The sequence below is a fragment of the Canis lupus genome, chromosome 5 (genome assembly GCF_011100685.1).
Source record: "Canis lupus familiaris isolate Mischka breed German Shepherd chromosome 5, alternate assembly UU_Cfam_GSD_1.0, whole genome shotgun sequence".
Taxonomy (NCBI): domain Eukaryota; kingdom Metazoa; phylum Chordata; class Mammalia; order Carnivora; family Canidae; genus Canis; species Canis lupus.
This window is the reverse complement of record NC_049226.1, coordinates 62,361,571-62,388,313: the sequence shown is the minus strand read 5'-3', so window position 1 is coordinate 62,388,313 and position 26,743 is coordinate 62,361,571. Positions and strand designations below refer to the sequence as shown.

General features: G+C 45.1%; 1 protein-coding gene across 7 annotated transcripts in view; it reads left to right on the top strand.

Annotated features, from left to right (window-relative positions):
* The window catches only part of RERE (arginine-glutamic acid dipeptide repeats), a 409,781-nt gene that overhangs the window by 374,128 nt on the left and 8,910 nt on the right, over positions 1 to 26,743 (top strand). For all 7 annotated transcript variants that reach the window (XM_038537878.1, XM_038537881.1, XM_038537876.1 and 4 more), the window contains 4 exons: positions 23,214 to 23,376; positions 24,357 to 24,449; positions 24,821 to 25,020; positions 26,189 to 26,350. In XM_038537878.1, the coding sequence (XP_038393806.1) occupies positions 23,214 to 23,376; positions 24,357 to 24,449; positions 24,821 to 25,020; positions 26,189 to 26,350 (618 nt within the window). The remainder of the gene's footprint in view (positions 1 to 23,213; positions 23,377 to 24,356; positions 24,450 to 24,820; positions 25,021 to 26,188; positions 26,351 to 26,743) is intronic.

Here is a 26,743-nt window from a genome sequence, read left to right as displayed (position 1 = left end):
GAAGTAGAGGTAATGGGAAAGAGTCCGGTTGTGGTGACCTTGCAGACGCCGGCAGTACACTGGTAGCATGTCCTGAGGGCCTCTCCTGTGTCAGGCGCTGTTCTAGGTGCTTTACATGCATTGATCCGTTGGCGTCATAGATAGAAGGCTGTGTACCTTGCCCGAGTTTATAAAGTAGTGCAGCCAAGATTTGACCACAGAGGCATACCCTTGGGGGACCTGGGTGGCTCAATCAAATGTCTGCCTTCAGCTTAGGTCATGATCCCAGTGTCCTGGGATCCAGCCCCGCATCAGGCTCTATGCTCAGCAGAGAGCCTGCTTCTCCCTCTCTCAGTGCCCCTCCCCTCTGCTCATGCTCTCTCTCTCAAATAAGTAAATAAATAAAATCTTGAAAAAAAAGAATCCATACTCTAAAACACCTCATTATGTTTTTATATGATAAAACAAGCCATTAAAGAATTTTCAAGCAGGATAAGTTAGATTTGTTTTGTTTTATACACACACACACACACACACACACACACACACACACACACACGATGCAGTGTAGAAAATGGGTTGAAGTAGGTCAGGAGTGGAAGTTGAGAAATCAGGCAGCAGCCTTGGCTTTTGTGTGCTTGTTTGTCCCACCTCCGGCTTCACCAAAGTAAGAGTATCCACTGAGCCAAATAACGGGAAAAATCTTTAAGTGGGATGGCAGGGCTTTCTGAAATAGCTGTGAGTGAAGAGCAAGACAGTGACATGGCACACCCAGCAGATGTTTGAGGGTGAGAATTTTACCTTCTTTCTCGTGTACATATTTCGTTTTCCAGGTTTTACACAAACATACACATGGGTTGACTTGGCATATTCTTTGTATCACTTGAGCCACCTTCTCCTGTACATTAATTTGGAACCTGTTCACATCTATAGAAGAGAAGAGTCATTTTTAACCTTATCTGGAAGCACAACTCTGCTTAAAGTTCATTTGGATAATTTTGAGAACTACCCTGGGGGGTGCACTTCTTGTCACCCCTTTCAGAAATACATGGTTTCTAAGGGATTGTCATTTTATAAGCACCACACTTCCCTTAAGATATCACCATATCGGGATCCCTGGGTGGCGCAGCGGCTTAGCGTCTACCTTTGGCCCAGGGCGCGATCCTGGAGACCAGGGATCGAGTCCCATGTCGGGCTCCCGGTGCATGGAGCCTGCTTCTCCCTCTGCCTATGTCTCTGCCTCTCTCTCTCTCTCTTTCTCTCTCTGTGACTATCATAAATAAATAAAAATTTAAAAAAAAAAAGATATCACCATATTCAGGAAAACAGTGGTCCTAACACTGAGCGGGCAAGAGAAGGAAGGGTTTCAGACCCGAGGCCTGTGTTTGGATTCCAAGAGCTCGAACACAGGTAGATGCAGGATACCAAAATGTGAGCGGCCCTGCAGTGGCTATGCTAGGGGGGCTCAAGCAGCTAGAGATCGAGAAGAGTGAGGGCAGGTGGAAGAGGAATTATTTGGGGTGTAGAAACAGTTAAGCAGGGACAGAGTAAACCCCTTGCCCTGTGGGCTTCTGAACAGGAAGTACTTGCTTGTTACTATCTTGGTAAAGATGAGAAACCTTTTTTCAATGGCACAATTGGAATATTTGACAATCTTCTGGCTTGTTGTTTCAGTAAATAATTGAGGAATTATAAAAGAATCTTTATAAAATACGTGTTTCGTATAAAAATAACATAATGAATTTCTGTACTACCACAAGTTTAAGATTGCATGCACTGTTCCCTTCCCGAGCCAATTCCCTGTCCTCTCCACTTAGAGATAACCACTATCCTGAATACTCTGCTATAAACCCTTTCCTTTCCTTCTTGGTTTTGCCTCAAATATTTGTATTCTTCCACAGTATATTGTTTACTTTTACGTTTTTGAATTTCATGGAAGTGGAGTCAAAAGAGAAGAATAGGTTTCTGTACCTTGTTCTTTTCACTCATCTTTATCCTGAGATTTAACTAAGTTGGGTAGTTAGTTCCACACTCACAGCATTATAGGAACAGAATACATTTTATTTCTCATTTCTGCTGTTGATGGACATTTCAGTTTTTTGTTTGTTTTTTTGTTTCACTAGTGCAAACAATTCTGTGAATGTTACTGTACATGTCTCCTCGTGCATGTATAAGGGCAATTCCTTAGGTTATAGGCACACACATCTTTTAATTTACTAAATGAAGGCAGTTATTTCCAGATGTATATAAAGGTTCCAGTAATATCACATCCTTGCCAACACCTGATAGAGTCACACATTAAAATGTTTTCCAGCATTTTGAGTTTGAAGTATCTCACAGTAGTTTTGATTTGTATTTCCTTGATTACTATGGATATTGGACATCTTGCAATGCATTTATTGGCCATATGTTTCCTCTTTCGTGAAGGATTTATGTAAATCTTTTGCTCATTTTTCAATTGAATTGTCTTTTCTTTTTGATTTGTAAAAATTCCAGATGCTCCTTATTTTAAATATTGCAAATATCTACTTTGGATTTGTGGCTTACCTTTTGTGTTTTTTATGGTGGAATTAGCATTTTCTTAATTTTGATGTAGTTAAATTTATTAGTCTTTATGGTTTGAATTTGTATTGTTTAAGGAACCTTCATGGTTGTAAAGGCAATCCCTTCTCTTTGTCTTTTAAGAGTTTTATAATTTTGCTTTTCTTATTTAAGTCTTTAGTCTCTTGGAATTAGTTTATTGTGTGTGGTATGAGGTAGAGGACCAGTTTTGTGTGTGTGTGTGTGTGTGTGTGTATGTGTGTAACCAGGTGTCCCAATACCATCTTTTGAGAAATCTACCCTTTCTTTCACTAATTTGTATTGCCAGATATGTCAAAAATGGTATTTCCAGAAATGCATGAATCTATGTTCAGGCTCTGTTTTTGTTCCACTGGTCTGTTTATCTGCCCGTGTGTCAGCACTTTACTGTCTAGCATTAGAATAATAGTTGATGTTTGGTGCAGCACTTTCCCACTCATTTTTTCTTTTTCAAGAATATTTTGGTTATTGGCCCCTTGCTCTTTAAAATTTTTAGAAGCAACCTATCTTGTGCTACAGACTAACCAGTGGGATTTTAAGTGAAGTTGCATTAAATTGCACCTCTAGATCCAGTCCATTGAATTTTGGTCTTTCCTTATTCCTTCGGTTCCTACTTGGACAGCCTCTCCGAGTCACGTTATGAAATATTTCTCCACACTATTTCCTGCATCCCAAGTTGCAGTCTTCCCTTGAGAGAATACAGAATAGATTTCAAAACCTTTGTCTTCTATGTTCTGTTTTTGAGGTAAACTTTGTTTGAAAATCCAACTGTAAGAATTTGGGGCCGCTGTTCAATTTGCTGCCTCCAGAAAGGAAACTCTGGCTCTTTGGGATTCGGCTTTGGCTGTGTTTCAGAGCCTAATTTTGTGGAGTGGGAAGCCTCGCTTGTGTGGCTTTAATGTCTTTATGGGACAGTGCTGCACGAGCTAATAGGAACTCACAAATGCTCTTATTATTAGTAAAGCCCAAATGCGGGAAGTATTTCTTGGCTTGGAATGAGAGAGGTTCCTGAGAAGTTTTCTTGGCTCTCTTTTCTCCTTAAGATTTATACAAACATAACAGTAAATTTTTTTGTGTGTGTGTTTCTGACTCAAGGATAATTTTTAAGGAGAGATTAGTTAACCACAGTATCACAACTTCTCTTAAATATACTAGTACTTTGACCAAGTGAGGCAGAAGTGCACCTTAAATTCGTGAAATTTATTTTCCTTTGCTTGGAAACTGGTTCTCCTTTGCCTTTCTTTGACTCCTCTGGTTGGGGGGGGGGGGGTGGTAAGGAGAGGGGGGGTTTGACAGAGAAGTCTTCCCTTCAAGGAGATAAAAGCTCACCAAGTAGCTGATCAGGCAGGCCTTCTTAGGCCTGGAGTTTGTTTGTATTGTGTTGTTTTTGACACCGAGAACTAGAAGTATGAGATTATCTGATACTCTTAAAGGTCTTTTTGGCACCCAGGGTATTCTGTATTTCCATTGTGAATTAACATAAAGCAGTATTTAGAACTCTTCTATAGCCTACCCCAGTACTATTCAATCTTTAGGAATTAGAACAGGTTTTCTTTGGATCATTCGCGACTTATCAGGGGCTATGTTTTAATCAAGACTTCCTGACTAGACTTGACCCTCTGTCTAGGCGAAGGGCAAAGGAGGCAGGAGGCAGGAGGCAGCCAGAGACTCTCGAAGGAGGGGCCAAGAGGCATCATTAAAGACATTAATAGTCAACTCAGTCATTATGCTGTGGCAGGTATTGGTATTGTTCATTGAACTATTAATTTATATATATAATCCATTTTGATTTGATTTTAGACAATGAGCATATTAAATTTTAAAATGCAGTTAGAACAATTCAGTGGCTGCGTTCTCCCCCTCTGCTTCTTGTAAAGAGCAGCGTAGGTCCACTTGACCTAGTCTTGCTAGAATTCCAGGAACGGAAGGTGAGAGGACCCAATATCCCAGTGGCTGGTAGAAATAGCCCTGCAGATCTGCTCTTGGGCAGGCAGGCCCTGGAGGAGAATTGGGCAAAAGGGACTGACTTGTCAGAGACTGCTTTGGGTTCACTTTTAGATTGTTGGAGGAAGTGATCTTGGCCATTTCATCCATTGAGAAATAGATCCATGAATCACGTGTTGATGGCCAGGACAGTTCACCTGTTTCACAGAAGCACTAATTACTTTGATTCTCAGTTCTACCCACAGGAGTGAGACATAGGTAGGACTTCTTAGGATTTAAGTCATGGGACTAAAAAAAATGTAGCTTGAGTTCTTTATCAGCAGTCTGGAATTACTTTCTGGAACAATTGAGTGAAAGCGTACAGAACCATGCTGTTTCCTGTGGCTAGAAGGAGCATAGGAAACCCCTTCAGGGCATCTGGTTGTGGCATCGGAGCCTTTGATCCAGAACATATGTGACAAGAATTTTTAAGTGCTACTCATCAGACCAATTTTCCTCTTATCTGGGGTTAGTATACCACCTCTTATCTCTGCTCTTGCCTTAAGCAGCTAACACTTGCCTCTTTATTTGCTGCCATATGTGAGTTACTGTTGAAATGATTGCTTGAGTTCCCAGGGGAGGATCCCTACTCTTCTTATTAACACTATGTTAGGATGTCGGTGCATCCAGAGCAGCACATTAATTTTCTGGACACATCAGCACAATCCCTGTAGGGAAAGCGTTACAAAATCGACAGTGTGACCTGAGGGGAAAAGTGGGACTGCAGGGAAAGACACATGTAACTCAGGGGTAGACTGAACTTTACAAATGCCCAGGCTCACACCATCCTCTGACAACACAGAACAGAGGGGCAGAAGGACAACCACACAGTGGACTAGATTGTAGAACCCAGGCCCCAGGATGTTTGGGGGTGATTCAGTGAGTTGTACATTTTTTCCATCCTCAGCTCAGCATCAGAAATGCAGATTCTGTATATCTTAAACTCTTGAAGAGTCATCTGCATTTTCTTTCTGCTTAAAGAGTTTGTGATCTAAGCCAGTAATTTTCAGTCTGGGGTTCGTGTTGCTCTACTATGTACCACATTATCATAAGAGAATATTTTTAAAGTTCAGTAATAGAGCTCATCGTAATTAGGTATCATTGTTAACATAAGTGTATGTTCTTTGATGCTTTTTAAGAGTAGACTTATGGTGTCATGAAATTAAATAATGGGATGTTGCAAGTCCCTCTAGCAGGACCTTTCCAATCTGTCCATCAGAGCTAATTCTGTTTTGAAGTGTAGGGATAGCTGGTAAACCCCAAGGTAGCCTGCTAAAGATTAGCAGGTACATTAACTTGGTTTTGTTCTCATTCCTGATGAAAAGCTTAATGATACTATCTGTTCTGATTCTCTTGCTGATTACCTAAGAGTGGAAGCTGAGCCTGGGCAGACAGGACTTTTTAAGTTGACTCAGTGAGGCCTTTAGGTAGGTATATATTGTCCCAGTGTTTCTGTTTGGGGATCTTCTGGAGAATGCTGATCTCTGAACTGTGCTATCTTCCTCCTGTGAACTTGGCCCCAAACACCATTATTATTCACAATGTCTAGCATTCCCTTATTCTGTGTGTGAAATGCCTGTAGTTTTCAGGAGACATGATAGAAGAATTCAGTCAGTTACAGAGACTATTCTTTGAGAGATTTCCTTTTTAAATTCAGTTAATTAAAATGATTCTTGGAGCTCCTGAGTGGCTTAGTCAGTTAAGTGTCTGCCTTCAGCTTGGGTCATGATCCCAGCTAGGGTCCTGAGATTGAGCCCCACATCAAGCTCCCTGCTCAGCAGGGAGTCTGCTTCTCCCTCCCCATGCTCTGCTTATGTGCACTTACTGCTCTGCTTATGTGCACTCGCTCACTCGCTTGCTCCTTCCCTCTCTCAAATAAATAAATTTTTAAAAAATAAAAAATAAAATGGTTGAAGTTGAAGTTAGTTTTGAGTTTCTAGTCCTTTTCCCAAATGGAAACAATAAAAATAATATTATCATTCATCAAGCATAATTGCCAGGCCCCTGTTGTTAAGCACTTTCATCCTACCCACAACCCTATAAACATTCACACAAGGAGAAAATAGAGTCTTAGAGAGGTTAGTTGACTTTCCTATAGACACATAGCTAGTAGGTGGAAGACTGGAAAGAATTCAGTACAGAAATAGGGATGCAGGTGGGAAAAGCCTTATGTGTTGTCCTATCAGACTCCAGAAGTAGATTCTGGCTCATTATAGGTGTTTTGGTTTATGCTGAACATAGGTTAATAGATACAGATGAGAAACAGTTATTTGTAGCAGATGTTTGTAGCTGACCTGGGATGTGTAGGTCTCCTTTGGCCACCCTGCTTATGGCATTGCCAAGGCTTAACTGCGTGTTTGTCACTCCCAGGGATGGATGTAGCCAACCCAGAGATACAGCCAGTTCATCCCTGAGGCCAGTGTAAGCATTTGAACTGTTCAGATCCTTCTTCTTTTTAAATATAATTGTATTCTTTTCGCCCAGTTCGGCTTAATTCTGCATTTTGAACCAGAGTTTTAAAATATTTAATGCATTTGCTATTTCTAGGAATATTGAGTTTGTTTGCTTTCTCCTGCTTGGGAGATTTTTTTTGTGGCTTGGGATGCAGTTATTTTCCAGTCGGGCAAAAGAGGCAGCATTGCAGCCAGCCACCACCACTGTGGGCTTTTGGTTTGTTCCAGTGTCATAGATCAAGTAATCATAAACGTCAACATTTATGATTTTTTTTTTACAGTATGCCAGCCACTGTACTGGGTGTATCAGCTCTTCTTAATATCACAATTCTGTGAGTGGATGCTATTATTTTTCTCTGTTTTTAAGATGAAGAAGCAGAGGCCAAGAGGGGTTAGGTAAACTGTCCAAGTGGCATAACCAGTGGCTGCCTTTCTCATTGTGAGTTTCTGTTGTTCAAGTGAGGAATTCCAGATGAGAAAGGCTAGACAGCCAATAACTGTTGTTTCCCCTCCTCTTTTCTTCCTCAAGAGCCTGTTCTCTCCCACCCTCCGCCACGTGCACATACACACATGTACCATTGGACCAAAATTAACCAAAAGGCCTTTAAAGCCAAGGCCTAAAATGGAAAGTGATTTTTTTTTTTTTAAATCCACATGGAGGGAGCTTTGTGTGTCACCCTGTTCTACTGACATTGGGATAGTTGTGGGCATAGAGGTGGACCTAGGATCATTACAGCCAAGCTGGTGTAAGCATAGGCACTTTCATGGGCCATGATTTGCCACCACTGGTGCTTTAGACCATAGCCCAGCAGGCTGTTCCATTTTAGTTTTGTTTTCTTTCTTTTTTTTTTTTTAATATTTATTTATTCATGAGAGTCACAGAAAGAGACAGAGACAGAGACAGATTCACAGGCAGAAGGAGAAGCAGGCTCCATGCAGGGAGCCCGATGTGGGACTCGACCCCGGTCTCCAGGATCAGGCCCTGGGCTGAAGGTGGCGCTAAACCACTGAGCCACCTGGGCTGCCCCGTTTTGTTTTCTTAAGACTGTATCAGGACTTCTAATTTGAAAGTGTAATCCCAGGGCCTCTTCGTATATGCCTGTAGGAAGCCTGTGTGTGCCTGAGCACCCTAAAGGAGTGTGGTACTCATTTTCTGCTGAGACAGAATTTGGGGCCTGTTTTCACTAGCTCTGAGAGGAAGATTTAATTATAACCATCTTCCTCAGTGCACTTAAGATAGGCCCAAAACATTCTCACATCATGAAACAAGGAAACAGCCAGCCTTTAAAAAATGGAAGTTACCATTTTAGTATCCATCAGAATGTTCATTTGGGCCAGGGTATAGGTATCAGCTGATACCTTTGTTAATTCAAGTTAAGGCTGAGCCCCTGGGCCAGTGTCAGGCCAAAGCTTATGTGGCTCCTCACATGAGGGATTCTGAGTATGCATCGGTTTGCACATAAAGCAGCACCACCCATGGGACGCTTGTTCTCATTTCACACTTGAATATCCCTTGGGACAGGAAAATCATTTTCATTTTTGAGTTATCCTAACAAATGGGTTGAAGAACTCTCTTGGGGTTGTGTTTTGTTTTACTTTAATACACAAAGTCCTGTAATACACAAAGTCCTGTAACTTAATAATCCTGAGTTTAAGTCCTCATAACTAGTTTCCCATCTTGCTCATGTTTATCCCAAGTTTGAAAACCTTCAATGAAAGATCACCAAATTTCTTATTTCTAAAATTGAGAATATATAGTTTTTATGAACACTGGTGACTTTTTTGTTTTGCATGTTCCTCGTTAAAGTGTAATACTGATATGTATATGTCTGTGATATAGCTCATTACAAATCACTGAGCGTTTATTGAGCACCTCTTTCATGCCAACCACTATGCTAATTATTGCTGGGGATACAGACTGTAGGGTGAGTGCATCCCTGTTCACATGCAGTTTAGAGTCCAATTGGGAAAAGGAGAAGTAGGGGATCGAGGAGTAGATGTAAATTACTATTTTCCCATTCAGTGACCTAGGAGCCATGAAAGGGTCACAGCTAAGCAAGAGAGACATGGTATTCACGGAGAGAGGCTCATAAGAAACTTGCTCTCTGGGGTCAGCAAAGATAGTATATATGAGATGGCATATAGACTAGGTGCCCTAACAGGTGGCTAGGAGGAGTGCAGTAGATGTGTAGTAGTGTTGGTGGCGTGAGCTAGCAGCAACCAGAGGAGCGATGTTCCAAGAGCCTGCACCAAGCCAGAAGGTAGTACACATGGGAAAGCCCCCAGTTCCTTTTCCAAAGGTAAATGCAGTAGGAGGTGGAGGCTACCAAGGCCCTGGCAGATGGCAGAGCAGCTTTTGTAGGAGCAGGCCCCTGAAGGATATCTCTTTGGGAATCCTGCTCTGTGCCCTGACGTGGGCTCCTCTGTCAGCACAGTAGGGCTCTTTGGGCGCAGGCCCAAGTCTGAAGCATCGCCTCACAGAGGAATCTCTACCCTTATATTTTCCTTCACTGCAAAGGGTTTTGACTTCTTTTGGAAAGTGAAGCAGAACTGGATAAAGGCCAGTTTCTGAGGCTTCCTGCAACTGGAAACTCAAGCTTTTTAAAGCTGTTGAATTAATGAAAAGTTTGTTGACTTTTTAGAGTTGTTTCTGGGATCTCAGGTTTGAGTACTAAGAATACAGAGCTCATCTGTCAGTGTCCCTCCCTTTGTGCAACTTTTTGTTAGAGTTGGCTGATGTTCAAGTGTGACCTTTTAAGGACACATGGAGCACGCAGGGAGCACCATACCCTGTCCGCTGCTGGCAACCAGCTTTGTAGTCTCTTGTCAAAGCCTGGAGGAGTTTTTGGTGGGCATTACCACCTCTGCACCTCCTTCCTACAATCTGTCTGTGAAGCCCTGTCCTTAGGCTTGTGTATTTGTCTACTAGGGCTGTACTACCAGTGGACCCCAAGCTGTGGGGTTTAAAGAATAGAAATTTATTCTTTCACAGTTCTGGGAGCTAAAAGCTGAGGATGGAGGTGTCAGCAGGGTTGGTTTCTTCTCTGTGTCTTCATACCATCTCCTCTATGTGCCCATGTGTTCTAAATTTCCTCTTCTTGTAAGGACACCAGTCAGATGGGATTAGGACTACCCTCATGACCTCATTGAATTTTTCACCTTGTCACATTCTGAGGTGCTGGGGGCATTAGGACTTGAGCCTGTGATTTGAGGGGAGGGGAGAGACACACAACTCAGCCCTTAACGGCTTCTGTGAAGGCAGCTGTTGCCCCCTCACCCTCCTTCCTGGAGGTCTTTCCTACTAAAAGCCACTACGAAATAACTACTAGCCATATGTGGAAGACATGAGCACAGATTGGGTTTGCAAGCCTGTCTGGATTTTTCTAAAATCTTTGCCTTAGGTTAAATCCAAAATTTGGGCAAAAGAGAGGACATGTTTCAGGTCTGCATTTAAGAAGGGTGTGGAATTGTAATTGTGTCTGTGTGCTTTGAAGGGTGATCTTTGCTTCTGCTCTTTTTATTAAACAGATGTGATTCAATGACAAAATTAAATATCCTTTCCCTCCTTTCTTTATAATGAGGAAGCCTTTTATTTTAAATTCAACTTGCAGAAATGGATTGTACTTGATAATTTGCTGTGCGTCCATAAAAACCATAAAATAGAAGAAGCAATGTTGCTGGAGTAGCTGTTCTCATTTCCTGGCAGTCATTACATGCTCCCAATACAAAAACATTTTTCTCCTAACTGTCCATTCTGAGCTCAAAAATGGATTTCCCTCCAGCCGCTGTCATTCAATTATCACCTCGGGAAATGCACAGATATAACTGATGATCCCTTTAAAACATCCTGCAGCATGCCACCCTCTCTCATCCTTCATCTTTTGTCCTGTTCCCGTCATTAAATGTTACATTGCCAATGTATATTTTATAGGGTGACCCTGACGATGTCACTTTGATACTGTGCAGGGATAATAATATTGCACATATAATGAAAGGCTGATAAATAGAAAAATGTTTACGAGATGGAGAATAGCACTTTTAACAGTTTTATGGTTTTCTGTTTTCCTCTCTTCTCTTCTCCCCCTTTGCTGGTAGAATTGTGGTTTTGTTACAGGAACAAGAAAACATTAAGAAGGGTGATGTGGTAATAGAACCGAAGGCGGTGAAATCCCACTTGCCCTGTTGCTGAACTCCAATAAAATGAATTCAGGAAATAACGAAGTATTCAGCTTATAGGAAAGAAAACTGATTTCAGCAAGTGAATTCTTAGTTGTTTGGGGGCCCTACAGAGAACACAAGATTCCCAGTGTTGGCATAATTGTACTTCAAATGTCGTCTTCAGCAGCTCAGTAAAATCAGAGACTAAGGCCCCTGAGTGGGTCCCACATTAAGCGAAGACCAGGCTTGCAGCTGCTTCAGGACTGCCCAGGCTTCTATGCCATAGGCTAGTGCCGCCCCCATGTGAGGGCAGGGCCCTTTGTTCCAGGCTGAGCTCTAGAAGGATTTGTGATGGCTGTGACCTCTGTCTTCAAACACGTCATTTCCATATCTGTCATTTATTTTTTATTGTTGTTATTTTTGGTTAAATGAAAGAATCTTCTATGTGTTGCTCGATTGATAGGTTTTTTAGTGGAGTTGCTGGAAGAGGTGGCAATAAGAGGAGGTACAGGAGATCCACCCTGTGGCCCTCGAGTCATCCTCATAGTTTTGAGCACACTTTGAGAAGCCACCGTTTTATTTATTTATTTTTTTTAATTTTTATTTATTTATGATAGTCACACAGAGAGAGAGAGAGAGAGGCAGAGACACAGGCAGAGGGAGAAGCAGGCTCCATGCACCGGGAGCCTGACATGGGATTCGATCCTGGGTCTCCAGGATCGCGCCCTGGGCCAAAGGCAGGCGCCAAACCGCTGCGCCACCCAGGGATCCCGAGAAGCCACCGTTTTAAAGAGATGCTTCCTGCTGAAGGTAATTTGGAAAAATGCTTTGTAGCATGTTCAGAAGTCATTTCTTCATTTCCTGAGGGCCTCCACCGGATCAGACCCTCAACCTTCTCAGGTCAAGAGTCTTGCGTGGCACATCTCTTCAACATATGTAGCCTGGAGCCAAAAGTGGCCCAGGGGGATTCCCCCATAGCATAAGCCATTGGATGGCTTGAGGCATGGCAAGCAGGTTGTGAGGGGGTGCTCATGGCTGTGAGCTCCCAGGGTCTGTCCGATGTAGTCTTTGGAGTTTGTTCTTGGTGCAGGAAGCAGAACACATTTGTCTAGGCTTGTGTGTAATTCTGATTGTGCACTTGTGCCTCCCAAGTGTGTTTCTGAACCTGGTACCCTTGCTTCGGCCACATTTGGGTGTGGCATGGGGGGGCTGGCTCCACCCTAAGGGGAGAGGACTGGCCACCCATTGTTACAGGGATGCACAGTGCCCTTTTTTGCTCTTCTGTCTAAACTATTCAAGGTCCATGGAAGAGGTTTAAGATACTTTGTGAATGAAAGATAACCCAAATTTGAGCCTCTGGCTTAAAAAAAATGCACATATTTCCCCTCAATTCATAGCAGAATGGTTAAGAGCATAGGATCTGGTACCAAACCCCTGGGGCTACTGCTTGAAGTTGTGTGAGCTTGAATACATGACTTCATCTTCCTGTTCCTTGATTTCTCATTTGTAAAGCCAAGGATAATGAAGATATTTATTTACTAGGGTAGCTATGAAGATTAAATGTATTAAGGTATGGAAGACAATTGTTTATAGTGCTTAGCTCTCATCATTGTAGCTTTCACAACCCAGTGAAAGGTGATGGTTGGTTCATAAGTCTGCTCAACGAGGAAGTGGCGGCATTGGATTCCTCAGCCCCCCTCCCTCTCTTGTTAGCCCACCATGGATTACGTCTCCACTGGCCCCTGGAAAATGAAACAAAAATAAGAACAGTGTAATCATTTTTCATAACATTTGATGTCAAATTAAGGAACCCTTCTTACCTAGATATTGTGTATTTTTTCTCCTTTTTTAGAGATAAAATGTCATTTATGAAATACTGGTGAGATCAGAAAGCAGTTATTTTTTTTAAAGATTTCATTTATTTATTTGTGAGAGAGAGCAAGAGCATACAAGCCAAGGGGAGGGGCAAAGAGAGAGAAGCACACTACCACTTGAGTAGCCAGGAGCCCAAAGTGGGACTCCATCTCAAGACCCCAAGATCACAACCTGAGCCGAAGGCAGAGGCTTAACAGACTGAGCCACTCAGGTGCCCCCAGGAAGCAGTTATTCTTGATGACCGTACTTTAAAAAATAAAAAATCAGTAATCTGGTTATCTATTTCTCAGAAGTTAATTTTTTAGAATTAATTTTAGGTGAATTTTAATGCTCAGGAAATACTCATTCCATCAAATGTTTACTGAATACTCATATTTACGACATTGTCCTAAACCTTTAGGGTACTTGCAAAAGAAGTAGACACAGGCTTGGGGCATTGGACAGGTTCATTCATGGTTATGGTCCAAAAGAGAGCCTGAGTATACCAGGAAAGAGGCAAGTGTAGAAAAGTATAGGTATGCAGACACCTTGATGACCTTGGAGGTTGGGTTGAAGGGTAAGTAAGGCTTCTAGGAGAAGTTGGCAGCATCTGTGATGACCTGAGCCACAGGTCTAAGGTCTAAGGACATAGATCCAGTGAGGAGACAGTGGTGAGGGGTTTGTGGGGCCGCGGGGCTGCAGCCCGCAAGCAGAAGGGAAGCACTGAGGGGCAACAAACTGGCCATCGTGTTTGGCATAAGCCAAGGGCTGTGACAGTTAGGGAATGAAGTAGAAGGGTCTTGTGCAGACAGAGGGAGAGGCCTGGGAGAGGCAGCAAATTAACTGGGTCTTTGTTCTGTTGGCCTTGAGGAGCCTTATTGATTTGGAGAGGGGAGTGACAAGGTCAGAGCTGGGCTTTGGGAAGGCTGAGCATGTCTTTGTGGGAAAGGACAGGGCAGCCTACGACCTCAAGTCTGGATGTTTGAGTGGTGGTGTGGGATCAGAGGTAGAATCCATAAGTGGCTGAGGTCAACAACTAAAACAACATATAGTTTAGGAAATCTCATTACAATTTTGGCAAAAAAACAAAAACAAACAAAAAAAAACCCTGTTTTAGTTTTTCCACAGTGTACGAATAGCAGTAATCATTATTTAAAAAAAAAAAATTTCTTTAACCTGCTCAACTAGGATTTAAAAAAAAAAGATTTATTCATTTATTTGAGAGAGAATGTGAGCAGGTATGGGGGTGCAGAGAGGGAGAGAGACTCACCAAGTGCAGAGCCCAATGTGGGGCTCAATATTATGACCTGGAGATCATGACCTGAGCCAAAACCACCCAGGTGTCCCCTCAACTAGGATGTTTTAAAAAGATGTTGGGGGAGTGCCAGGTTCTGGGACCTCTCTAGGAGTGTCATAGTGTGGCCTTTTCTTTACAACCTATTAAACCCAGGAGACCTTTATGCATTTCCAGAATCATCATCTTCCTCCCTTTCCCTTCCCTTTCTCCTTTCTGCAGAAGAGGACCTGGAGGTGGGAAGGAGAGGTTGCGTTGCCCAGAAACAGGCTGCCTCCTCACTGTCAGACATGTTAGATAGGTGCCCTTGTAGCCTCTCACATGCAGAAGGTATGATTCGGCCATGTGGCTTCAAGCAGATCATCATTCTGTCAGATGCACTCTGAGACCACAGAGTTGGTATTTAACAATTAGCAGCAGAGCAGTCTGACAGTGTCAGGGCTCCTTTAGGGATTAGGGGATTCGGTTGGTTAACAAAAGAAGGAGCCCAGGAGAGCACTACTTTAATTACCAGAGTCGATGCTGGAAGACAACCAGTTGCCTGCTGGAAAAAGATCTGTAAAGGTGGCTGCTCCTAAACATAGCTGATGGTTCAGCCCAGTGCCCAGCTTCTCACCTCAGATGTTTGCAACAGTTGTCAGCTCCAGCCCTTGAATCCTCAGGGAGTGAAAGGAAAGAATGACTTGCATAGGAGTCTGTGCCAGGAAATTTTACTGACTTGCCTCACTACCCTTGAGTTGGTAGTTTTTGCCAAGAAATGCAGCTATAATTCCCGGGCAGAGGTGGTCATGGATGCCAGAGGGGCCAAACTCAGCTGCAAGGTCACAGCCCTTTGGTTAGAGTGCTTCCCAGGGGATGTGGCCCATGCAGGCTTTCCCGGACCCGCTCCCAGAGCCAGAGCCACATTCCCCTAGGGCCTTGACCACTGTTGGGGCCCTGGGTTGGGGAATGAAGTCTAAGGAGCAGCTTTGTGCCATGTTTCCTTCTCCTTCCTACCCCTCCTGGGTTTGGGACCTGTTTTGTAACTATTCATTGCTTGCTGGAACTTCTCTCTGGAAAAACACACCTTTAAAAAAAGAAAAGAGAGGAAGGAAGGGAGGGAGGAAAGGTAAAGCAGGGAGGAGAGGAGCTTTAGATTTCTTCATTCCCTTCAACAAGTGGCACTCACTCCTCTGTACCTGGGCCCCCAAAGAAGGGGCCGGATGGTAACTGAAGGGCATCCTTCAGACAGAGCTTTTGTGGAGAAACAACACCCTGATTCTTTTTTTTTTTTTTTTTTTTTTTTTTTATGATAGTCACAGAGAGAGAGAGGCAGAGACACAGGCAGAGGGAGAAGCAGGCTCCATGCACCAGGAGTCCGATGTGGGATTCGATCCTGGGTCTCCAGGATCGCACCCTGGGCCAAAGGCAGGCGCCAAACCACTGTGCCACCCAGGGATTCCCACTGATTCTAACCAATTGTACCTGGGCATGCAGAAAAAGGCATTGGGTGGAAGATAGTATACTCTCTCTTCTTGTTCAGGGTAAAATATTTAGCATCAGAACAGTTAATAATGGGGCTTAAAGAATTAGAGTAATTTCTCCTAAATGCTTACTTCCTAACCCCTGCAGTGCTGTATGTCAGCTGTGTGCAAAGGTGTGCATATATCAGCTCTGCTACATGGAGGGTCCTGTCCCATCACATCAGCTGACAGTGGCAGGTGGGCTTGAGGGGCCTGCAAGGTAGTTTCAGAGAGCAGCTCTGTTTCTAATGCCATTATCCATGTGCAGCTTCCAGGCCTCCCCTCCACCCCCTCCAACCTTCCCTGCTGCCCCTTTTACAGTAAGTGGTGCTTGGCTCCAGAGGATGCCTGTTGAAGCTTTGGTGCAGAAGAAGTAGTGAGTAGCAGTTCCCCCTCCCCAGTGGAGGAAGTATTTGTGGGTGGCTTCTACTGGAAACCTTCTGGAACTGTTTCCTAGGTCCTCCCTGCCCCTCTATGCAGGGACCAAGGACTGGTTTCTCATGGCCTTCCTTGACATAACTGTAAGGCTAGCAGTTGTTCCCCCTTTTTTTCTGCGGCACAGAACCACTGTGAGAATGGAAGATAATGGAGCACAACTCTGTACACTGAATTGAATGAAAGGAGTGTGTGAAAAGAGGGTTATTTCCAGAAGACTGAGGCCTTCCTTGGCCTAATAGTAGATGGCAGCTTGCAGGTGCCCTGTGGTCTACATCTGGGGTCTCTGGACCTCCTTTTCTGCCACGTACCACCCCCGCATCACCACCCTCACCCTGGGATGTCACGACTTCTTTGCATAGTTGTGGCAGTAACGGTATGTTATAATCACAGAAATTGGAACTCAGTCCTAGGTGTACCCTTATGTTTCCACCTTGGGACAAAAATAATTGCCTACCTTTTCCTGCCTCCACAGTGGCCTCCCAGAGAGCTGCTTCTTGCCGGGCTGAGGTATCAGAGAACCCAGGGAGTGGGGGACTTGCTACTGTGCTCAGGGCAGGAGAGCAGGACAGTGAGATAGCCATGCCCACCAAGTGAGCCGTTGAGACCTACAGTGTATACAGTGCCTTCTTGTCTCATCAGTGCCTTCCTTCCCAGGGGCCCTTAGAAGACATGTAGCTTATTTTTCTTTAAAAATATTATATAATTGTGTGTGTGTGTGTGTGTGTGTGTGTGTGTGTGTGTAAATACTTTTTAATCAGGCAGGACAGGTTACAGGTTCCCCTCCTTTAGCACTGCAGGAGGAAGTGCTGGAGGAGGAATTTGCTGGAGGAAATTAAATAGCACTCATGTTTGTGGGGATTGTTTTAGCTCTCCAAGTGGCTGCAGGTAAATTAACCTTCTAGTAAGACAGGAAGGAGACCTAGTCAGGTTGTCTCCTGGGCTGGGCTGTGAACTCCCACCTCTAGGCCCCGACCCTGCTTCGGCTCTTACACACACACACACACACACACACACACACACACACACACACACACACACACAGAGTGGGATGCTTACCCTGGGCCCTGGAACATGTCGCCAGTCTGTTGTTCTCCCAAGGTGAAGCAGAACTGGGCCCAGACATACCAGCAGAACTTACCTGAAATGAGTTTATACCTGAAAGCTACCAGTAGTAGTAAACAGTCCCAAGCATCCCCTCCCCTAGTTGCTTCAGTTCAGATGGTCTGGGGCAGTGGGCATGGATGGAGGTTACCCTGACGTTTTGCGTTGAATGAGCTTGATGGACTCATAGTCTAACCTGAGGAGGCACAGAAGTACAATGGTGACAGTGGAGGAGGAGCCAGTCCTTCTGTTAATTCTGAGTGGCAAGTCCAGGAAGCTTCTGTATTAAAGGAGTAGCTGTGATTGAGCTGTCTGCTGGTGCCTGGACCCTTTTGTTAACCTGACTCTCTCTCTCAGTCTCTCCTCTCAGCCCCCACCCACCCAGATAGAGCACAGCCCTGAACACCATATAACTCTCTCCTGCTTCTGTGCCAGGCACTCGCCAACTCGTGTTTTCATTTTGTTTGAAAATCAGAGAAACCTAATGGGGCCTGGTTCTGTACCCCTGAGTCGTTTGCCTGCAGAGAAGACCTGCTGTGCAGAGATCCTGCCTCAGGGAGGAAAGCTGGTGCTCAAATCCAGGAGCAGATCCCTTATTGCTAGTGGCTTTCTGCATATGACCCGTTGGGAAAATCCAGTGCACCCCCAACCCCTTACACCAAAGAAAAGGCAAATAATTGGGGGAGAGAGAAAATCTGCTAAATATAGACTACTGGCTTTAAGCACCTCTCTCAGCAAGCACTGCAGCCCATAGTGCTATCGATTGGAGAGGACTTCACCCCCTCTCCTTTCCTTTTTTGCCCAGGCAGTAACCCAGTTTAGTCACTTGCTCGTGCTGTGTGCAATTACAGCACAGAGATGTGAGGTACGCTGACTGGGAGGCCTTGTTGTGAGGTGGGTGAGAGCACCGGGAACAAAACGATCGGCTCCGACCATTCATGTCCACAGCGATGCCTCTGTGTGTGCTTGCAAGCAGAAGCAGGAGCTAATTTGCAAGGCTGCCTTTGTGGAGCTGCCTTTTGATCAATGATTGCCTGTGTTAATGTTTCAGCAAGCTATTGATTTCTGCAACAGCTTTTGTTCCCTGAATTTATGTGCAGCGGGTCTCTGCAGCACACACTATGCATGTTTGATTAAAGTTCAATTGACTTTATTCCTGGTGAGGCCGCTGGCTGCCTCATTGCCTATTTGTAGAACCAAAGCTTTTCCCGACATGTTCTTTTGTTTGCGCTCAAGACCTAGCCACCCATGCAGTCACCAGTATGCTGTTTCTAATCCTCCTAGATTCGCACCATTCCAGTGTTTAATCCCTCCATAGACAGTGGTTGAGAGGCAGCTAATAAAACCTGGCCTGGATTTTTTTTTTTTTTTTAAGTCAGGTTCAACCTCATTGATGTGTAATTGGCATGTGTACCATTTATACCGTAAAGGTACACCCTCTGTAAGTGCAGCTAGGGCACAGCTCCATAAGTTTGACAACTGTACCTCCATGCAAACAACACCACAGTCGATTCATAAGATATTCCCTTCACCCCAAAGGTTTCCTCATGTTCTTTCATAGGTAGTTCTCTACTTCCTTGTCTTCCAGACTAGACAATCACTCATTTACTTTTTGTGATTATAGACTTGCCTTTTCTAGAATAGAATCATACCGTCTGTACTCTTTTTATCTGGCTACTCACATTCAATGTGATGTTTTGAGATTCATCCATGTTGTCAAGTCGATCAGTAGCTTGTGCCTTTTTATTGCCACGTAGTATCTAGTAAATGGGTGCGCAGTAATACTTATTCATTCTCCTGTTGAAGGGAGTTTGGATTGTTTCCAGCTTTTGGCTATGAAGAGTAAAGTTTCTTTGAGCATCTGTAAAAGTCTTTGCAGGAGCATATGTTCTTATTTCTTTTGAGTAAACACCTAGGAGTGGGATCAATTGTTCGGTCATACAGTAAATGTTTGTTTAGCTTTGTAAGAACTGCCAAAGTTTTACAAAGTTAGTTGAACCATTTTATATTCCCACTGGCAGTGTACGAGAGTTCTAGTCCCTACCCTATCTTCCTGAAATCTGAAATTTATATTTTGATTTTCTGAACTAATTTATAGACTTCTAGTGGAGACTCCTTCTGGCTTGGTTGTTTGATTCTTGGTACTCAGACAATAGAATCTGTTCTGGACTCCTTTTCCTTGTTTAAAAGCTACTATTTCTTTGTCTCCTTTTTTTTTTTTTTTTTAAGGATTTTATTTGTTTATTTGAGAGAGCACATACACACAGGAGTTGCGGGGAGGCGGGCAGGTTCAGAGGGAGAGGGAGAAACAGACTCCCCACTTAGAAGGGAGCCCAACATTGGACTCGATCCCAGGACCCCGGGAGCATGACCTGAGCAAAAGGCAGATATTTAACCAACTGAGCCACCCAGGCTACCCTAAAAGCTATCATTTCTTAAGTGTTGACAAAAAGTCGCTGTTTATTTCAATATTAAGTTTCTATGTCATGTCCTGATTTTCTCACATTCTTGAGGAATACGCAGTTCAGGAGTGGAAGTTAAGGTTGGGAACCTGGGCTTTTTTTAACTGAGCCTTTTTCTGTCTGGTGTCTGATACTGGGCCAGTACCATAGCCTCATTGAACTCTGGCTTCTCCTGTTTTAATCTATGAGTTATGCCATCTTTTAAAACCATTTGAAACTCAAGCATTCATATTTGGGAAATAGAAATACATTTGACCTTAACACAGGTTAAAACAGCTCAGGTTCACTTACAATATAGCAGATTTTTTTTTCCCCAGGGTAGTCCAGGACTGTATATATATATATTTTTCCTCTTTATGATTTTATTAGTAACATTTTCTTTAGTTTATTGTAAGAGTACCATAAGTAATACATATAACATGCACAATGTGTATTAATCAACTATTTATGTCATTGATAAGGTTTCTGGTTGACAGTAGACGATTAAGTTTTAGGGGAGTCAGAAGTTGTACCTGGATCTTTAACTGCAAGTGGTGGAGGGTGTCAGTGCCCCTCATCCCCAGTCCCTTGTAACTGCATAAGTCAATACTGTGCCACAGACCAACGCAGCATAGAGATGTCAGGGTGGCCTCTCTCTTTCTTTTTTCTTTTCTTTTTCTTTTTCTTTTTCTTTTCTTTTGATTTTATTTATTTATTCATGAGAGACACAGAGAGAGAAGCAGAGACACAGGCTGAGGGAGAAGCAGGCTCCCCATAGGGAACCCAATGTTGGACTTGGTCCCCGGGACCGGGATCACGCCCTGAGCCAAAGGCAGACGCCCAATCACTGAACCACCTAGGCATCCCATGGGATGGCTGCTTTCTAACAGCCATCCGATCAGGTGGAGGTTTGAACAGAGACACTGGTAGCACCTTCCCATCTCATTTTCTCTCCCATTTTTTATTCCTTCTGTCTCCTGTAGCTTCGTGTTTCCTCTTACATCCCAGACCTCTTCATCTGCTGGCCCCTAAAATGACTTTAGCTAGAGGAGGCAGTGGAAGGGTACCGCTTTGGGGCTTCACATTTTTCCTTCTAGCTTTGGGATTGGGCCATGATTTGCTGCACTGGTTGTCCTTTTGAACTGATAGAGCATGTCACTCTGACAAAGTATTGAAGGGTGACAGTGAACTTGCCTTGGCTTCTGTTCCATATTTTCTCATAGGAAAACCAGAGTCAGATCAGTTTTATATCAGCACAGGTCTCTTAATCCCCTAGTGGATTTATGAGTTTGTTCCCTCTAGCCAGCCAACACCAAAAGATCAGTACAGAAAAGTAACTTTCCAAGTCAGGAAAATAGGAAGTAAAGAGGCTGGAGCCAGGAGGTTTTTGGATCATGACCTAGGGGCTCAGTCACCACAAGTGCAGGCTATAGGTCAATTGTAGCCTACATCTGTAGAATAACATGTGATAGACAAACAGCTCAAAATCTAAGGGCATTTCCTACATTTTCCCTTACCATTCAGTTACTGTCTCATGGAACTGAAAAGGGTGGGGTGAACTTGCAGACTTGCATGTACTCGTTCTTGGTGCCTGGCTTCTGGCCTCCTTGGCCTGGAGTCATGCTTCATCTGTTAAATATTGGCAGTCACTAGCATTTTGTTAAGTGGCACTTGGAAAGACTAAAACATAGTCACAGTTCCAAGAGATACATGCTATAGGCTCATGGAAGCTGGTCAGAAGCTCCTCTTGAATCATAGGTACCTTTAAGGATCTGACGACAGCTGTGGTCCCCCTTCTTAGAAAACGTACAGGCATAGAATCCAACTCTGAATAGTGAGCACTCAACACACAAGTACATCTGCTTTGCAGAAGCTACTTCCCCACTGAACATCTGTCCACTTCTCTCCAAACTCACTTCTCCTTGTTCTGGGGGCACTGCTTTCTGACGTGTGTTTTGGTGGAACCCCTCTGGCCACTTGAGCTTCCCAGCACTGGCCAGATCTGAGGTCACTGAAGAACAAAATCTTTGTTTCTCTCTTGGCTCCTCCATTCATGAGGCTGTGTGATGCTCTGGCCAAGTGGCTCCCACCTTGGGGTGTGAGTTGCCCACAGGGTGGCTTCCCAGGACTGTACTCAGCCATGTTAATTGATTGTCCACAAGGTTGATTCAGTTCGAGAAGATCAATGTGAAGTAGGTGCTTTCTCTGCACTCTCCCCCCTCCCTTTTTTTTTTTAATTCCAGGTAAAGAAACTTTATCTTGGGATGTTTCTTAAGAAATTTGTCTTGGGTCAACCAGGATTAGCTGAACATGTCATTCACCTGTTGGCATGTATGCTGTGCCTACTGAGCTCCAGGGCCAGAGTAGGAGGGTAGCAAAAGTGCCTCTTTCTTATTTTTAAGGGTTTTTTTTGTTGTTGTTTGAGAGAGAGAGAGTGTGTGTGTGTGTGTGAGCACACGTGTGCACGTAGGAATGATGCATAGGGAGAGACTCTCAAGCAGACTCCCTGCTGAGCTCAGAGCCCATCACAGAGCTGGATCCCACAACCCTGAGCCAGAATCAAGAGTCAGATGCTCAACTGACTGAGCCACCTAGGCACCCCAGAATTGCCCCTTTTTAACAGTTTCCCTGGGGCTCATAACCCCCCTTGCTGTTTTTTTTTTGTTTTTTGTTTTTTGTTTTTGCTTTTGTTTTTGTTTTTGTTTTGTTTTTGTTTTTGTTTTTTGAGGATTTCTTGCTTTCCTTTCTGCTGGGCCATGAAAAGAATAGCTCCTTCTCCTGTGAAGGTTGGCCTTGTAACTGTGGAACTTCCCCTTTGCATCAGAACCTCTGTGTTTGTCCCCCAGGATCTTCATCTGTCAAGCCCCAGTCTTCACCTTCATGATGCTGTACCAACTTGTCCCAATGTGGGCACTCAGAGATTGGGGTAGAGGCTGTGGAGCAGTTTTCCTGGGTTTGGGGGTCTCTGTTTTTCCTAACCCCAGTTCCCCACCGTCTAAGTTGTTTCATTTACTTCTTTCTGAAGTAGTCTGGATAATCACACCTGTATGATTTCAGTGAATGCTGTGAAGAAAACATCTGTGCACACACACAGATTTTCCTTCTTTTTGATTGTTCATTGGTGTACTTCCATGGTAGCACATGGTGGGTGCTCAGCAGATACTTGTGGAATGAACGAATGTTCTTGATACCTAGAAATTCTACTCTGCTGGACTGAGGAGGCAAGCCCCTTCATCCAGTTAGTGGGCGGCTCACGGGTATGTCTCGAGCAAGCCCTGTTCCTCTCATGACTGCCCTTTGTGCTCATCTCTAGCACTGCTGTTAGGAACCAGCTTCTGCTCCTGGCAGAAGAGAGCTGGCGTGCTGTGGGGACAAGGAGAAGCAAGCCCCTCTGAGCGTTTCCATCACCATCAGCCCTTCTCTCCTGCAGGGGGAGCTGATCACCTTCTATTACTACTGGAAGAAAACCCCCGAAGCAGCCAGCTCCAGGGCCCATCGTAGGCACCGCAGGCAGGCCGTGTTCAGGAGGATCAAGACTCGCACTGCATCCACACCCGTCAGCACGCCCTCCAGACCCCCCTCCAGTGAATTCCGTAAGTGAGGGACTTCTCCCATGTAGCCAAACACTCATTGTCCAAGCTCTGAGCCTGCCCTCACAGGCATCCTTATCACTGTGCAGGTTGGGGATGTTGTGTGTGTTAATCCATCTGTGCAAAGCCTGCACCCAAAGGTAGCTTGACTTGGGGGATTTGGTAGGAGAGTTTTACATGCTAATTATTCATGCATTTAAATTTTTAAAATAAACTCAGCATCATTTTAACTTTCATGAAAATGTAAGTCTTGGCCCTGCCCTGGGGTATTATCAGTAACTTCAGAGGAAGTCCACTTAGTGGATGATATACTGTTTGAGTTCTTGGTTGCATTGCATTGGTTTTGTGTTAGCAGTAAGATCAGATTAACATTTTCTTTTTCCTCCTGCTTTGCCAAGATCCTCTTCTTGATCCCAGCATGATGTGCATTCTAATATGATACCTTCTTAACCCTTAAAAGCTGGCATACAGCAGTGGACCTTGTGGTTCTGTCCTAGCTCAGCGCACTCAGCCTGAGGGTTGCTTATGTTGCACGTGCAAACAAGATATAATCCATTAGTGCTAGAGTGGAGCATGGGTAGGACTTGGTGGAGAGGGAGCTCCTCAGGATGTCTGGATCTGTCAGGGAATTCATAGGGATGTACTTCACCTGTTCACATTCCCAGCTGTGAATTCCCACACATTCCCCCTGTGTTCACATTCCCATCAGTGCTTGCCACTCCAGGATATAGGTGTGATGTCAGTCCTCCAAAATATGGTAGGGCAGCCCCTTGGGTACCACCCCTCACACGAGTCCTTCATTCTGATCCCTGGCCCTGAGGAATTCAGAGTGGTCCTTCGTGAGCACCGCTCCACTTCAACCTTCCAGGCCACTCTGACTGGTGGCTCAGAGCATGGGGCGGGCCACAGGTCACAGATGGCCCTGGTCTTGCCCAAGCATGATGGTGTCTCCCCCACCCCTGTTGTGTTCCTGCCATGCCCAGTGGACCTGAGTTCAGCCAGCGAGGATGACTTTGACAGTGAGGACAGTGAGCAGGAACTGAAGGGGTACGCCTGCCGCCACTGCTTTACCACCAGTAAGTAGGGATGGGGGGAGGAGGGAGCAGTGGGGACACTCACTGGGACAGGACAGGCTCAGGCACTTTCAGGTTCTGAACATTTCCTGAATCCAGTTGAAGACCTGCCAGGGTATCATTGGTTGCATGAAATCTGTATATTTTGTCACTCCCCCAATTACAGTCAGTGTGGTGGAGTGGGGGCACCTGTGTTTCTGGGAAACCTGTTGCCAACTCCTCCTGGATACTGTTAGATTGGGGAGGGGGTAGGTGGTCCTGAAATCCTCTCCCACCCTGGGAGAGAGCAGGCAGCAGCCGAGTGAGTAATGGGTGTCTGTCCAAGGCCACAGAAGGGCCGGGCTCCCCACCTGCACTCCTCTTCCCTCACACAGCCTCCAAAGACTGGCACCACGGGGGCCGGGAGAACATCCTACTCTGCACAGACTGCCGCATCCACTTCAAGAAATACGGCGAGCTCCCCCCCATTGAGAAGCCTGTGGACCCTCCCCCATTCATGTTCAAACCTGTCAAAGAGGAAGACGATGGGCTCAGTGGGAAGCATAGCATGAGGACGCGGCGCAGTCGTGGCTCGGTGAGTCCTCAGGACAGGCGACGCAGGCCACTGCAGGTTTCTAGGAGGCTAGGGCTTGTGCCTTCCAGAAGGCTGGGAAGTGATTCATTTTAGGTAGAGAACCAGCCCCCTTAAAGGAATGATTGGTCCAAAGATACTTAGTTTTGTCTGTGCATCTGGGAAGAGCTTTTGCTTTCTCCCTCCCTCGTGTTGTCCCGGGGAGTCAGTGGGATGCATGTTTTGAGTTTGCTTTTATAGAGAGCTCTTCAGTACCAGTGTCTGGTTCAGTGCAGGCTCTCCAAGTCCCCCGACCTTCCTCTGGCCCCTGGGCCCACCACCTGTACTGTGGCATCTCTCTGCTGCTTAAAACTTGCAGGTGTTTTTGGAAACTTGTAAATTTTTCTCCTCACTGTATAGCCCTTTTCATAAAGAGGTTTTGTTTTCCAGGTTGCAAATGTGGCAGCAGGGACCTTTAGGGGCAAGGGTTTTCCCAGGCTGGGAGCTAGGGATGCCACCAACGTCCTTCCCTGTAGCTGGCCTCCCCAGTGGCCCTTTCAGGCATGTGGATGGTACTGTATGCCTTTCTGTGATTTTGTCAAGGCTGTCGGTGCCCTGGCCACCCAGCAGGTGGACCAGTGTGAATCATTGTCCCCCCATCTCTTCTGAGCCCCATGGCTTTGCAGAAACATGCTTAAGTGCTTGGTGGTTTTAGGAGCTGAGCTATATTATTTGACAGCTTCTCACTTTGGGTCACTTCTTATCCTGTCAGATGAAATCAGCAGGGGTTTGGTTTAGGTTTGGGTGAGGAAGTGGGTGGTTTAAACAGAAAGGGTGAGGTGATTTGAAGCAGAGTGTATGATTGTCATTCCAGAGAACTTCGCAGGTAGGTGGTCCTGGCCGATTTCTGCCCCTCAGAAGGTCTCGCTCATTTCTGCCACACAACATCCAAGACAGTCCCTGGAAATGAGTGCTTTCAGTTTAAGAATTGCTGTCTTTTCCATGTGAACCCACCCATTCACCCCCTCCTCCCTTAGCTCCATGTTGACTCCCACACAGCAAGGAAGAGCCAGAGGTGCCTGATGCTGGCCAGGGCCTGGGATTTGCCATAATGCTGGCGGTGGGGTTTGCTCCTAAAGCTCCTGCGTGTGTGTGGGGTCTAGTCTCACCAGCATCCGGTTTGGGTGGGCAGATGTCTACATTGCGCAGTGGTCGAAAGAAGCAGCCAGCCAGCCCTGATGGTCGTACCTCGCCCATCAATGAAGACATCCGCTCTAGTGGCCGGAACTCGCCCAGTGCTGCCAGCACCTCCAGCAATGACAGTAAAGCAGAGACGGTGAAGAAGTCGGCCAAGGTGAGGTGCCCATCCCCCAAAGCAATGAGGCCTGCTTTGCCCTGCCCTCTCAAAACCCCAGATTTGTGGACTTGATGTTCACCTCCCTCACACACAGGGCTGCACGTTATTCCTATGAGCCTCCCTGGGTATTAGTGTTGCCCTGGACTAGGCCTGCAGAGTGTGGCCTGGAGAGAGGGGATCCAGTGCAGCTTCCAGCACTGACCTTTGGGGGCCATCTCTGCCTTGAGTTTCCCAAGGGCTCGGGGGCAAAGGTTAGGGTGTGATTGGGAAGGCTCCTTCCCCACAAAGCCACGTTATTTCCACCTCCAGATACTTGTTTTTTCCTGGCATCAGCTGGTCCCTTCCAGAGCTTTCTTGCTTCTGGAGATGGAGCTCAGAATTCAGGAGTAA